Source organism: Juglans microcarpa x Juglans regia, chromosome 3D, assembly GCF_004785595.1.
Source record: "Juglans microcarpa x Juglans regia isolate MS1-56 chromosome 3D, Jm3101_v1.0, whole genome shotgun sequence".
In the NCBI taxonomy this organism is placed as follows: Eukaryota; Viridiplantae; Streptophyta; class Magnoliopsida; order Fagales; family Juglandaceae; genus Juglans; species Juglans microcarpa x Juglans regia.
The window spans coordinates 4,656,192-4,672,751 of record NC_054598.1 but is presented as its reverse complement, the minus strand read 5'-3'; the positions used below and the strand labels follow the sequence as shown (position 1 = coordinate 4,672,751).

The following is a 16,560-nucleotide window of genomic DNA, read 5'->3' as shown; positions in this document are numbered from 1 at the left end:
TACCTTTCATTTTAAATAGATTAATAATAAATTAGTTGAAGATTAATTGTAAGGTTATAATTTTCCAAACAAACAAAGAAGAAGAAGATAGATTCCGCTATCCAACTGTTTTATATTTTCATGGCAAAGTCATTTGTAAACTTTATTCTTTATTGGAAAAGTCATCTTACAAAGTACAACATATCGAAAGAGAATTACTGCAATTTGTACAGAACATTAATCATCACATGGCGATTTGACAAAGTTTAAACTGCCTTTTTCAAAAGAAAAATGCTAGAATTACTGGCAAAACTGTAAACGTAAGAGTGCCGTGTAAAACATATAGGTCGTCTCTGACTCTCTACCCGTCCTCCCCTTTTCCCGAGCCAGCCAGGACAAGTGTTTTTTTTTTTTTTTGGTTGTCTGAATCAAAGTTTTCATATCATTGAAAAGAAAATTCTCGCCAAACTTCTCTATTTGCCACCAAGAAATGTGTACAACTCCATGCTTATCACATGCAAGTAAACTTGTGATGCATTTGATGTGGCCATTCAGAAACTTTTCAACAGCATTCAATAGCATCTTTGTTGCAATTTCATAGTGGAAAAGATTCACTATAATTTATTTACTTCTGAACTTCTGAACTCTGTATTTACTGGCTATGGTAAAAAAATAAATAAACTTGTGATGCATAGTGATTTTCGAAGCATCCTGTCCATCTTTTCAACTCTCAGTACCTATAGTTTCCATTTATTTATTTATTCAGAAAAATAATTATATTCCAATTTTATTAATAATCTTGCTTACAATGGATAAATAATTTTTACATATGAAAAGCTTCAGCGTTTAAAATTGGGTAATGTGTTATTTATAAGGCTGAACAGAAATCAACACAACCGGCCGCCACCAACACGAATCAATCGGCCGCGTCAAGAACCGGCCGGAACCGATCTGTGTGCAGTGGTTATTTGCTTAAACTGAAGTTGGTTGGTTCGATCTCGGTTTGAACCACTGTCAAACCGCCAAACCGGCCGATGGTATATTAGTTTGTCTTAATATATATGAAACGACGCCGTTCCACTTAAGTTTAAGTGGAACGGCGTCGTTTATGCATATAGTTGTGTTTTAAACACAACTGAAACGACGCCGTTTGGTATTAAATCAAACGGCGTCGTTTTAGCCTTAACATATGAAAGAAAAAATAAGTGAAACGTCGCTGTTTAAATCAAACAACTTCGTTTCAATATCATAGCATCTTCAACCTCCATTCTTCTTTCCCGATTGATTTCCAGTTTCTCTCATCCTCTCTCTCTCTTTCTGCAACTCTCTCAGACCACCATCGCTGCTAGCTCAAATTAAGAAACTGATCGTGAACCGCCGGAGTCGATATGGCCGGTTTTCTCCTCTCCATCGACCGATTACGGCCGGTTGCTCCTCCATATTTCCTCTCATCGGTCATCATCGGTGTTGCGCAAAAACCACGCCAAAGGCATCGGTTTTCACCCCTAGTTATTTATGTAGTTTAGGAGGGTGGAGATTTTACCTTATTAAAATATATATATATATATATAGACACACACACTCAATTAGGGGAGGAGGGAATAAGAAGAGAAGAAAAAATGTACCAACAAATGAAAAAACGATATCCAAATCTTTAATTCCCAACATAATAAGTTACTGTTTACATGCATGCAAAGGATCATGTAGCACCGTCAACCCATCGGGGGGAATAAGGATGGAGATCCAATCTCCGGTCTTTCGGTTGGTACAGCCTAAAAGATAGACATATCTGGGGGCGGTCCATACACAGTATTCCAAGAAAATGGTACGAGCCATTTACCACCTTCATTGCCTAAACAGAACCAAGAGTACAAAGTGAGAAAAATTAGTGCGGTTGCTTGACAACCAAACTCAATTCACATCATATTGCTCGAAGCAACCACATCCAAAAAAATAATTCTCCCTAAAGAAAATCTCTCTCTCTCTCTCTCTCTCTCTCTCTCTCTCTCTCATAAACAAAGTATCTTCCAGAAAATCAATTCTACGTGAAACCAAAATAAATCCTCATAAAAGGAGTGAAAAACAAAGAGAAAATCAACTAGTAAGAAATTTTTCCAGCTTAGAGAAAAAAATGTAGACGTCCGCAAAAGAACCCATGGCAAATATTTGGGTAAAGAAGATAGAATTAAACAGCTTAAACTTGCAAAGACTTGCAATTTATTTTTAAAGCTATGCTAAATTGAATGGTGGAGGTGGCTGAGTGAATGCAAGGATGGATACATGATCCCTGAGCTTCAAAGTGTTTTAAAGTGTGTGCTGGTCTGAACATTCCTAAGATGCAAAGCATATTGTCCACATTCTCAAAATTGGCAGTTACAGAAAGGCCATGATGATTACACCAAGAAGAAAGCTCCAAATGGGATATCAAATTTTTTACAGTATCCATATGGCTATGATGCAAAGATTAGGGTATGTTTGGGTACTGAGATGATCTCAGATGATTTGTGAATAGTAGTGAAAAAGTAATGATAAAATATTGAATAGTAATGAAAAGTAGTAAAAAAGTAATAATAAAATATTGAATAGCCACTACTGGGGAAGCATACCATGGAAATTACTGGGACTCAGCCCGAGAAGTTTGCTTGCAGCCTCGGCCAAATGAAAAGCATCTGGTATGTTGTCTCCTTCTGAGCAGTAACATAATAAGCAGGTGACTTTCAAACCTCTGGCCTGATTAACAAAGCAACACATTTTGTACATCAAACTCACCTTGTTCAGAAAAACAGTTCCTGCTATGCATGCTAACACAATTTAATTTTAATATCATCCCATATATGTTATTCAGCAGGAAGGGGAGGGGGACACTCAGAGAGACAGACAGACAGACAGAGACAGAGACAGAGATAATAGACTGTAAAATGTGGACTCAAATCAAAAGTGTTCAGAACAGAGATGGGGATGTCAGGCATGACAGATCCCCTGATTGGCATTTATATCCGTCTGCTGTGTTACACATATACACATATGCATTGTAAGTGTATTTTCTTGGCATCCTAGATGACAAGCTTATGGAAAGTAGAATATTGAAGTAGTAACCTTTTGTCATCTTGCTTTCTTTAGGTTTTGTAGTTCATATAAGCAAGTATGAACTCTACTAGAATATAAACCGGTGGCTGGCTCATGCATTACTTCACACCAATAATGTGTGAGAAAGTACATTCAATATAAACTAACATCATGTTCCCCTGTCTCACCTTAGGGGGAGCTTCCCAGCAAAAGATGTAATGTACATTTTTTCGTTGTCATAATCATAATAGAACGAACAATACCTTAAAACAAGAAAAGAGTGCAGCGAAGGGCAAGCTTGGGTAGTAATCTTCTTCTTCTAGCTCATCTTCAAAAGGAAAGTTGTCTTCCTGCGTGGCATTTCCTTCAGCTAAAGTGCTGAGATATTTCCAACCCCTCTGGTCAGGGTTGTATTCCTGCAGTCTTTTCCAATTGAGTTGCTCACAGTGATCATCTGTTCCATCAGTATTGGTACTAGACAAGTAGTACATCTGCAAACCACTTATGTGATAAAGGATAAATCAGTCGTGAAAAAAATGCCATAGGCAACAGGAAAGTCATAATAGTAATAATTGCTAGTTTCAAAAAAATGATAATGAGATGATAATTGCAGGCTTGCAGCAAAGCAGAAAGCCTGGACATTCTGCCAAAATATAGTGGTGGCAGCAAAGAAAGCAAAGGTGTAGCTGAAAACAATTTTCGGAAAGAAGATAAGAGCTGCATGATGGTTGGGAGAGAGAGACAGAAATCGAGGCAGTACTCACACTTCATATGAATTCAATACTGTACACAACAGCTCAAGAGATACCGAAATTGCAGGACTTCCTTTTTTGCAATTACTAAATAGTGAGATATCAGATCACTAGTTTTACTAGTAGAAGCAAGATTCAAATGCTCAAGTCCAAAAGCTCATTCCCAGTACTTGCAACTTCAAAGACTCTGGTGTTACTTGAACATCCTTTTTTTTATAAGAATTTATTTATTTTTATTGGCACCGGGTGTCCAAGAACAAAGTCTCGACTAATCCCAGGGGTGCACAAGCCTTCGGCAAGGAGTTTCCCGCAAGTGCACCTTGGGTAATTCAAGAGGAAGTTCCCCCAGTCCGATGGCTCCTAGAAATTGTTTGCACTCAAGAGGATTTTAACCTTAGACTTGGAGGGAGCATACTACCAAGACCAAGGCCTTTACCACTTGAGCCAACCCCTAGAAGTAGGGGTGAGCACCGACAAAGTCAAAGTCGGAATCCCCTAAATCCGACTCCGTCTCCGACTTTGTCTTGAGTTCGAATCCGAACTCCGACTTGTGTAGTCTCCGATCCGACTTGTCGAATTTGGGCTTTTATTGGGATTTTTTGTTTAGCTTCATATTTAGCCCATTTTTTAAAAAATAATTTTTTGTGGGCTTTCAAATTTTAAATTTTAAATTTTTCCAAAAATTAAAAACTAAAACTAAATCATTCACTACTGCTTTATGTCAATTTTACTAAAAACATAACCAAAACTACAAAACTAAATCATTCACTGTTGATTTACTACAAGTTAAAAAAAATTATCAAAACTAATTATTCACTGCTGATTTACTACAACTTACAAGCCAAAACTAAAATATATAAAAAAAAAAAAAAATCATTCATTGCTAATTTAATAGAAGCCAAAACTAAAACAAAAGTTACATAACCAAAACTGCTGAAACACAGCCAGCCACCAAATATTGTTACTTGTTCCCAACCAGAACCAACAACACAAATTAAAATTCATTACATGTTCTCATTCCAACAACAAACAAAACCAAATATTAGACTTATTTATAGTGTCTAATGGCATGTTATTATACTGTAGTAAATTAGTATTATGTGTTATTAATTTATTATACTAGACTTATTAGTTATTTTAATAATAGTGTTTAATTTATTTATATACTAGACTTATACTAAAGTGCCTAATTACATGTTATTATACTATAGTATTACATGTTATTATATTATACTAGTGTCTAACTTATTTCTAACTTAATTATGTACTAGAATTTCTAGTGTCTAATTACACGTTATTATACTAAAATAAATTAGTATTATGTGTTATTAACTTATTATACTAGATTTATTTCAATACTAGTGCCTAACTTATTTCTATACTTGATTATATATGATAGTAAAAATATATTATTTTATAATAATTAGCTCATACTAGTACATTTATGTTATTGAATTTTGTGTACTTGGGCTTTGCCTACTTTGATGAATAAAATACTTTGATTACGGATCAAAAAACCAAACTAGTATATTATTGAATCTAACCATATAAGTATACTAAACTATATAAATTCTAGTTATATAACTAAATCAATGTACTAGTATATATGATTAATATATAGATAAATACATATTTTGATAACATATGTATAATATCGGAGTCGGATTTAGAGTCAGAGTTGGAGTCGGAGGGGAAAGTCGGGGTCGATGTCGGATTATAAAGTCGAAGACAAATTGGATTGGAGTCGGAGTTGGTTTGGTGACACCTTCGACTCTGACTGAAATTTCTTTTTTTTTTTAAATCCGACTCCGACTCCAACTCCTTTATGTCGGATTCGGAGTGGAGCCAGAGCAGGAGTCGGATTTTCAGATTTTTTCTCAGCTCTACCTAGGGGTTAAGAAGAATTTATTAATCCACACAATTAGGCAAAGCCCAAGTACACAGGGAGATGTTACTTGAACATCCTGGAATGCTTAGTTGCCTTGGCATCCAGGTGACTGAATCACAATGGGATGACCAGTACAGAATCCCATAGCTTATAATCATTATGAAAAAATAAATTAAAGCATGAATACCGATCCATACCTTGACATATCAATATTTCGCCACCTTGCAAAGTCTAAGCTTGAGAGCACAACAACATCCTTCTTTCCACTAGCAGCAGCAAAATCAGCCAAATTTTTTGCGAATTCAACCATCTTCCCCTGTTTGATGATCGATTATACTTCAGCACTGTCCTTTTAAGATAGGTAACTAGACGTACTATACATAAAATAGAACCACCAAGAGCACAGCCATGACAAAGTACCAAGCAAAAAGAATAAACCCTTTTCTCAAATTTCCAAATATAATTGCACTAGGTACACAAAGATAACAGATCAAGCCGAACGACCAACGAACAAAGCATTAGGTGCTCATTAACTGATCCTAACAAGCGAGCACTACTACAAGAAAAGTTGACTTGTTTAATTGTCACAAAAGACACATTCTTAACAGGCCTGATATCTAATTATCTAAACATCTCATTGAACTCGTAATATCACCAAAAAAAACTTCTACACCGTTACATTAGCCCATTCTGAAACATTGAAAAATATGCAGAGATAAAACATAAATATGAAAAAAAGAAAAAAGAGCAAAAGCCGTAACCTTAACAACGGGAGATCTTTGTTGGAGAAGAGTCAACCCATTAAATGATAAATCATAAGCTGAAAACCCAAACTGAAAATGTTACCCTATACATTCAATACTTGGCCAATGTTTTTTGAAACCAAAAAGTCCATAACGGCAAGAGAGCAACATCACCTTCAAGAGGAAGAGCGAGCTCGCCTTGGGGAACCGGCCCATACGCGTCGTTCCCTACACAGGGAAGAACGTTAGGATCATCCAAGAACCCAATTCTCTCCGCTCTCGTTGATGATACCATAAGATCCACTGCCAGCTGCCCCACATTTCCAATCGACAACGCGGGCTTAACCGAAACAATAAACAAATGAAGCAAATAAGTTAAAAAATCCATACTATTTCCAATCCTCCTTTTGGTTTCTGAGAAAACAAAGCAAAAGGAAAAAAAAAAAAAGAAGAAGAAGAAAAACTGAAGTTTCACTAACAGCTTACTTCAACCTAACAAAATCATATCATATATAATGGTTTAAAATACGAACCAAGACAATGGTGGAGCACTCCTCGTGAAGATGCTTGCCCTCTTCAACAATAAATTCCATTTTAGAGCGGAAAACAGCGAGTATGGAGATTGGGAATCGCTCTTCACGGATCAGTGCATTTAGGCGAGACAGTTCATGAGCTTGGAGAAGAAGATAAGTTTCGGGCCACAATCCAGTTCAACTTTTGGGCCGACATTGGGCCTAAGATTAGAGGCTCGATTGACGGATTGATAAAACTGGACCAGATTGAGAGAATGCACGGTCCGTTGCCCTGGACTCCCAAAACAGCATAGCATAGCATAGCAGCGCTATCTATCATCATGATAATTAAAATAACGATTTTTTTTTTATAAATTATATTTATATATATATATATATAAGAAAAATTCTACTCATTCTCCCCACACAACACATTACACATAATTTTTTTTTTGAAAAATTATATTCATCATCCCCATACACCACACACCACACCCTATATTTATTTTTCTTTTTTATTTTTATTTTTTTTTCTTATCAAATATGCGATATGGATAATGAGTAAAAAATTTTAATTAGTTTAAGAAGAATAAAACAAAAAAAAAAAATTACAAAATTACAAAATAAATAAACTAAATGTGGTGTATGTGTGGAGATGATAAGTAACAAAACTCTTTTATTTATTTTTTTTTTCTTACCAAATGTATGGTGTGTGGATGAAAAGTATAAGAAATTAATTAATTTAGGAAGAATAAAACTACAAAAATTTAAAATTTTTTTTTTAAAAAAATATAATGTGTGGTGTGTGGTGTGTGGAGATCATAAATAACAAAACTATATATATATATATATAAAATTTCGGCCCTTAAAGTCAATATCCAGCACTAATTAGCCAGTTGACAACAAAACTAACTACTGATCATGGTCGTATATCTTTTTCATTTTAATAAAATGGTCCGTACATATATATGATCATTAATTGTCTTCAATATTTCGAAAAGAAGTTGTTCATTTAAATTCGAAATAAACTTTTAGATATATCATAACTTATCCCCATTTCCCACGAAATTATAATTTCCTATACGTACGGCCTGCAAGTACTATATATCGATCGATCGTATACATGCATGCATGTGATGATGATCTACTCACTTAATTTCATGATGTAAAAGTATTAATGAAATCTTTGATTAAAATGAACATTAATTAATTAATATCGATATTTCTTATAAAAGTCATGATCTCTAGCTATATATGATAATTAATAACCCGGCCGGAATCAATGGATTTGGTCATTGTGCGTGGAATTATAGATATAAGATGATGGAGGCTGGCCTAGCTAACGCGATTAAATCCAAAATATTTGAATAAAAGTCAAAATATTGACCTTTAACGTATGTACGTATAGATGCAGTACTCTTAAACGTACGCTAGCTAGCTAGTCCTCCAAAACTGAAAAGGATGTATGTGTTGATGGAAATTTTGGAGGCTAGCTATCGAACACGTACGTGATATATATTAACGAACTGCATGGCTTAATTAGGTATATTGCAACAAATTAATAAACTGAGTACTTTAATAAATGACCCAAAATTCAATATCTATATGTCAAAGTCAATTAAACCCTTCGGTACTCGACGTTCATTTTAATAAAATTAGAAAGTGATATTTTACCATGCACATATATCTAGCTAGGTTATATATACGTAGCTATATTCTAAGATTCTTGGAGATCGAAAGCGGTTTTGAGATATACATTAACGGAAATGATTTGTATAAGTTTTAAATAGATAAATTTCATATAAGTCATTTGTAAAAAAAGTAGATTCCACCTAAAAAGAGTATAAAAAATAATAATTTTTTATTAGTGAGACCTATTTTTTTACAAAATATTTGTATGAAACTTGTTGATTTAAGACTTGTATCTAGCATTACTCATATATTAATGTACGTCAAGAAATAATTAAGATCTATATATATACTAGTATACATATCTATACGAGGTCGAAACAACGTGCAAAGCACGTTTGCCTAGTTCGGCGTAATAATTATTTTTAAAAAATAATATATATTTTATAAAAAAAAAATTGATTTTAATCAATAATTTAAGGCATATGGGAAAAAAAATGTGAAATCTAATAAATATTTATGGGTAATGATAGTTAAATAGAGGATAATAATTACATGCTTTCATAGATTAGATGATAAAAACATTAGTTTAGAATATAACATAGTCCAGCACATATTTATAACATCGATAGTTTTAGCAAAATCGTCTACAAACGTAAATGTTCTACATGTTTTCAGATTACAGCCAACAAAAATTATACAAAAAAAAAAAGAAAAATGAAATTGATATATGCACACCATTTCTTCAAATATGTGAAGATGTGTTGAGATTTATAAAGAAAAAAAAATAATAGAAACAAACAACATCCATTAATTTATCTACAGATTCACAGTAGAAAAAAAAAAGTACAAATCAAACAAAAATAAAAAATAAAAAACAATAAATCTAGAGACAATATCTTCAAAGATATAAACATCTGTTAAGGTTTATAGGAAAAAGAAAATAGAAAAAGACATAGCAAACAAAAAAAGGAAAAACAAAGAAGAATATAATCAAAGTAAAATAACTTTAACTTTAAAATTAAGTTTGTGATTGAGTTTGTGTTATTGAGGTTTTATGACTGGGTTTATAACTTTAAGAAAATGAGATAATTGCATCTGGTTTGCCTCACGTTTTCTGCTTCTCCAAGTCCTTATATTAGGTTGTCTTGCCTTTTATTTTAGATTTTTATAGATTTGTCAAATATAATATTATTTTGCTGTAATCAATCATATTTTTGGAACATATTTTATATATTTTGGATGTTTGTGTCGGTGGACATTCTATATATAAAATTATTTGTATGGGCCAACACTTGCACATGCACCATTTTATGAAAGATTTGTGTAAGAATTATATATCCAACCCTACATAGAAAGTTAAGATTCTTAGGTCACCATCAAACCACATAATACATATGCACTATTAATGAATACATAGAATAATACATGCACCATTTTCATTAATTTTTGGAACATGTTTTATATATTTTGGGTGTTTGTATTGGTGGGCATTCTATACATAAAATTGTTTGCATATGCCAATACTTGCACATGCACCATTTTATGAAAGGTTCGTGTAACCATTATATATTTGACCCTACATATAAAGTTAAGATTTTTAAGTCACTATTAAACCACGCAATACACATGCACTATTAGTGAATAAATAAAATAACACATGCACCATTGTCATTAATGAAAGTGTTGCCCCATAAATAGTATAAAATAGAGTAACAATAAATAAATAAAATTAAAAAAATAAATTATATAACAAACGACGTGACAAAATAAACAACACCATACACTTATAAAGATAAGAGCTAGAAACGTCCAGCTCTGAAAGCCCTTAACCAACAAAACCTGAAAACAAACTACCAAAAATAACCCACAGAAAATACTAAGCACTGCAGTAACCAACGAATAAAAAAAAAAAAGGAAGTAAGAAAATACTACACTAAACAATCATAAGAAAATACTACACTAAACAACCATGCACTCACAATGATCAAACATCAAAAAGTTCTAGCTTTGGAAATCCCAACCAAGAACACTTTAGAGAACTGGGAAAGCAGCTGAAAAGAAATCACTAGTAAAAACTAGCAGTAAACATCAAAACTAGTAAAAGAAAAAAATTGAAGAGAATAGAAGAGATGAGAAGTAAAAAACACAATAAAGGTTTTCCAAAAAACCATCTGTAATGAGAGAAAATATCCAGAAGGAAACAAAGAGCACAAGATGAAAACACTAAATATTTCTGAACTCTGCCGAAGATGAACACATAACACTTTAATCAATTATTCATCTATGATAATTTGCTTGATCCTCAATTTCGGAATATCAGGAACAAAGGTCAGAATTCGTTTAGTTGGAAGTGAGGTTGTATAGATGTCAGGTGGTTTGGTTTCGTCTCTCAAAACACATTATCTTTTAAAGTGCAATGTCCCCTCTCCTCCCAGATGACCTATCACCCATCAGACCACTGCAAAACCAATCAAAAACTGTAAAACCAACCAAGCTAGACATGAGAAAAGAAAAACTCCCAAACTGGATATGGAAAAAAACTCGTCAAATCATGCATGCATATGTTTTTTTGTGTTCAGTAGCGGACACAGTTTTTTTTGTACAATTTGTTTTATCCACTTAGATGTATTCTTCTTAAAAATCTCTCTGACATGTATTTTATTTTATTTTGTAAGAAAGTGCAATAGCATGACCATGAACGGGCATAATACATGCATGGATTTGATTTTATTTTTTTCAGTAATGATGAAGTTTTTTTACACCCACTGATTAAGAATAATTTTTTTTAATGGTTTTTGTGATTTTTTTTATCTATTTTTTAGATTTTGATTGTTTTTTTTTTACAATTTTTTTTAATGTTTAATTTGTTTTTTTATTTCTTTTTTGTGATTTTTTTTCTTCTTCTGTAGTGAGCACTTTTTTTTTCTTTTCTTTTTTTATAATCTTTTTTTCAAATTTAAAGATGTAAACATGCACAATTGTCTATACGCATGCACTGATGTAACCTGCAGAAGAGAAAAAACATTCAAAAACCAGCATACAGAAAAAGCATAAAAATAGTGTATTAACACAAAGCATACCAGCTGCAGTCAGTGCATTAGAAACCCCAATAACATCATAGTCAACGAAATTAAAAGCTTATGAATCATATAACTTGTAGGAAAAAAAAAACATACAGAGAAAAAACATAAAAATAGTGTACTGATACAGCCGGCAAAACATAAAGGACAAAAATAATAAATCTAAAACATCCTAACACTCAACGGATAAATATGTGAAAAAGTAAAAACTGACTGAAGGATAAAAATATCACTGTTCCCAAAACTGCGATAGTGATTTAACGAAAAATTAATGAAAAATAAGAATTTCCGTTTGAGCCATTTGATAACCTAGAGACATATATTTGATAAGTAAACATTTCTCATATATGCGTAACTTGTTATATATAAAAATCCATTTGATCATGATTCCCTTTTATAAATGAGAAAATTTGTATTGGACCCGACATACCAAAGTCGACATAATTACAGGAAAAGAGTAAGCATTTTCTCTCTAGAAAAAGCTAGCTGGAATGCACTGATTCCTGTCTTTATTTGTTAAACATTAAGAAATGCATTTATTAATGTTTAAGAAAAAAAAAATTCTTAATGTTTAAGATGGACAAAATAAGGATTGAACCGGTGCATTCCATCGGTAGATCACCATCGGTCCTCGTAGAAAGCATCCTTTCTTTCTTGATGGCTGTTTGAGGACCTGATATATATGGTACACTCAAGACATTTAAAATATACATCAAATTATATCAATTTATGTATTTATTATTATAAGATCTATTTGATATTTAGTACATAAGAGATGTTACTAATAAGTTATTTTTTGTCTTCTTTCAATGTATTTGGAGCCACTTCAAATAATTGGGTCTGAATTAATTAACCAGCTTGCTTGGACGATAGGTACGTACTACTAGTCCAGTTTGAGAACGGGCGGGTACGTACGTATACGGAATGTGCACTACTACTGCATTCGGTTAAGGTTTTGTTTGGTTGTTGTCTCGATAGAATCTATTATTTTTTAATTTTTTATAAAAAAATTTAAATTTATTTTAATTTATTTCATATCATTTAACTTAAAAAATTAAATATATATGAACTTAAAAAAGTTAAACTCAACGACTCATAAAATATTATTATTCACAACTCAAAATAATTCATCTCAAGATATATACAAGCCGAATAATCATTTTCTTTTTAGTTTAATTATTTAATCTTTTTATCTTATAATAAGATATTATATATGTAGTAACGCTAGCAAGCTAGATAGATGTACTGGTCGACACTTCATGCCTAGCTATATATATAATACATCTATTTTGAATTATTGATCAGCCTCCATATTAATTGATACGTGTTAATTTAATTTGCGACATAATATTTCAAGATTTAGAAGTATCTGCAGAAGATTTTTGCTTGGTTGCGTACGTAAATTAAACGTGTTTTATGGTCATATATACTTCATAGTTCCAAAAAGTGAAATGAATCCTACGTGCTAACACTGATTCTGTTCCCTGGCTAGCTGTTAACAATCCGTTTCTTTTTTGTGAACAATTCTTTGCTTATGTTATATATAAAAAACGTACAGATCATAGATTTGACTGCTATATATATATATATATATATATATACACACACATAATACGTTTAATTAATTAGCGTACGTAAAATTATGTTTGCTGGCATGGGAACGTGACTGCTAATTAGTGGACAAATTCCAAACTAATCTATAAGAGTACTATTATATGGATAAAAGAATTGTATAAAATAATAAATAATTTTATCTGATGATCTGTTAGATCTACTTTATAATAAAAATAATTTTATATTTTAATAAATTATATTAAACTACATCATTTTATAGAATTACTTTTATTTAATCCCTTTACCTTGAAGCATGCATGCGTAAAGTTTCTTCGATAAAGACTACTCTTCTCGTGGAAGAGCGCCATGGTCACACTTGCCAGAATTCTACTGATGCACAATTCTGATTTTCCAAATCTTCCAGCTTATCGATCTATTATAGGTACAATATCATGATCATCATGTATACATGAGTCATGTACGTCGTGCGAATGTACGTGTTTCTTGATCAGCCGGACAAACCATGCACCAAGTAGCTATCTAGATTTATAGATTAATTAATAAGGCGATGCTGCGAGTTTTATAACATGATGATCATATCCTCAATTAATTTATAATATTGTTGATCAGGGGCGCATCAACATTAATTTACCCTAATTCTGGTTCCTTTTGCTAACTTTAATATTGATTTTTTTTTTCTTTATTCCCGATGATCTCTTCTTTTGCAGCTCCATTTAATTACTTATAAGTGCTTGGCCAAACACAAATTAATATTAATACTCGATGTAGAATCAAAGAAGGAAACTATATAATTTTCATAAGCTCTCTTTCATTATAAAAAAATTATTTATTTGTAGTCAATTATTTTTTATAAAAATAATTATTTTTTATTAAAATGAATTTATTTTTATTATAAATATTTATTATCATAATAAATAATTCGTCATAAATATTAATTATTTTTTTTAGTGGATCTCTCTCACTCCCAGCGGTTGTTATTTCCCAATCTCATGACCAATATGATTGATAGAGCAAAAGGCAGATCGGGCAGTTGCACCAAGTCAACTTCTCTAATAAAAAAGATGGTTCAATGCTTCTTACCTAATTATTATTGTTATTATTATTTATTTTCTGAGCACTTAATACTCCTTACCTACTGTTGACATGATCAGTTGTATGTACAACGCTTTAATGAACATAAAAAAAAAAAAGTCTCAGCTATAATTTGGCTCTTTTCCCATCATAGCAAACTCGATCCGCGTGTTCACCAAATAATAATAATAATAATAATATAACTAAGATATTGGTGACGCATGGAGTATGTTATGTTTTTATCATCAGCTAATCGAGCGACCAAATTCATATATTAAAAAAACTCATTAAGATAGTATGATCTGCGAACAAACAGATTATTTGTATGATATTATATTATGGGAAGAAATCATTCATTGAAAGAACACTCCCCACCTCTTTGAGTCTGTCCTTCGATATTAGCTATCATGCATTTTCCATAGCTAAGCCAACGTACATTGTAGGCCATGCAGTGGGTCCCACAAAAGCAATGTGGGGGCCCATAGAGACAGGCTGCAGCCAAGTGTCAATCTCGTCGATAAACATTGTCAAATTTCAGGGAAGAGCTCGACGACCCGCACAACATTTGGCTTCGGCTTTGGCTCATCTTCATCCCGATCGTCATGATTATGGGGTTTGTATTCGTTTCAGATAACAATTGGTGGACATGAATACGTGTCGAGAATAAAACATTTGGGTGTTTAATTGGGGGCAATTAGGGAGGGAAAACTATGTTACGTGGCAGTTGGACTTCATAGGCCGTGAAGGTCACTGTCAGGGAGTCTAATGTCTCACCAACCTGTTACCGTAGGTGGCGGCCATTGCGATTGACATTTGGGCACGAGATAATGCGAAGCAATCTCGGTTTTGGCGCGCCACGACGCCCAAGACTTTTGGGCTAACTTTTAAATGAAGGAAAGCAAGCATGGTTCAAGGAATTTAGCCGAACAGTACTGGGCATGATGTGGTTCACCAACTGGACGTTGCTTGCGGACAAATAATGTTTTCCTGTCGTGTGAAAAAACGAGGAAAAGTTGGATAAGGAGATCAGAAAGAGTTGCATGAATTGCTTATGGAAAGTTGTTCTGGCAAAACAAGATCACAAGCTTCACACTGCAAAATCGTCGAAAAATTCAAAAGCTTTTTACGATTATTATCATGGAACAATAATGGAGCTAGCTAGATTGATGCACGTTATTATATTATATTATATTATATATATACATCTGCTGTGCTGCAGGAGAATGATCATGCCCCTTCAGAATATGATTGCACCAATAATGACATGATGATTAAGGCTGGCCTGATGATCATGACAGTCTTCAAAAGCTGCTATATAGATTCAATCTTGATCTGGATATACATGAACTACTTTTTCTGCAATTATGTTCCTGCTAAAGTCAAATACATGATTAATGTCAATGGGAGGCTAAAGCCATGACAACGTCCAGCTAGCATTATATTTATTGACCTATTGAAACATTACATGATGATAGTACCCATGGCTTTTAGGATATATAATATATATATATATATTTATATGAAGGCTTACTTATAAGAAGTATTACTAAAAGAGAGATTAATGTCGTCCAATATTCATTAGTAGGTATGGGTCATGCATAACTAGCTAGGGGATTAGAATTTCGATCATCATGAAATTCTATTTTCATTAATTTGATTTCTTCCTAATTCTCCACTATCGTACGTAAAGTATAAATATTCAGTGCTACTCATATTATATATAGCTCATGAGTCATGGCCTACTACTGATCTTGGTGCATGTATTTCATGTCAGCATGGTAATTAATTAACAATGAAATAATTAACTTTTTAGCCAAGCAAATTAAAAGGACTGCAGGTTGTATTTTCTGCATATTAACTAGCCGCTTGGGTCACCTTTTGACTACATTTAACTACAACATGATTTTAATATGGACCGATGCATTATATTCTTATTTAGTTAATTAATAATTCTTTGTTACTAATAACTTAAAATGAATCATATCAACTTAAAAGACTGAAAAGAAACAGGCTTACTAGTAACAATACTTTAGGTATTCTCAAAATATTTCAATACTATTCATTATTTTATTATAAATTTTTACTTATTATTCAATATTCTATAATTATTTTTTTATTATTCTTCACAAAATATCTGAAAATATCTCACTACCCAAACATAACTAGAAGACGAAGTTTTAACAATACTTCTAATTTTACTATATATGTATACCCAATAATTAAGATAAATACATGCATGAGTAAATAAACGCAAAGAAATGG

General features: G+C 32.5%; 1 protein-coding gene across 1 annotated transcript; it reads right to left on the bottom strand.

The window, feature by feature from the left end:
* Positions 1 to 1,611: 1,611 nt before the first annotated feature.
* LOC121254505 (proteasome assembly chaperone 2) lies at positions 1,612 to 7,122 on the bottom strand. The gene is made up of 7 exons (XM_041154566.1): positions 6,962 to 7,122; positions 6,603 to 6,768; positions 6,447 to 6,505; positions 5,883 to 6,001; positions 3,309 to 3,546; positions 2,586 to 2,709; positions 1,612 to 1,831 (listed from the first exon to the last, which is right to left on the bottom strand). The coding sequence occupies exons 1-7, from the start codon at positions 7,019 to 7,021 to the stop codon at positions 1,752 to 1,754; spliced, it is 846 nt and encodes a 281-aa protein (XP_041010500.1). The 5' UTR covers positions 7,022 to 7,122; the 3' UTR covers positions 1,612 to 1,751.
* Positions 7,123 to 16,560: the final 9,438 nt, after the last annotated feature.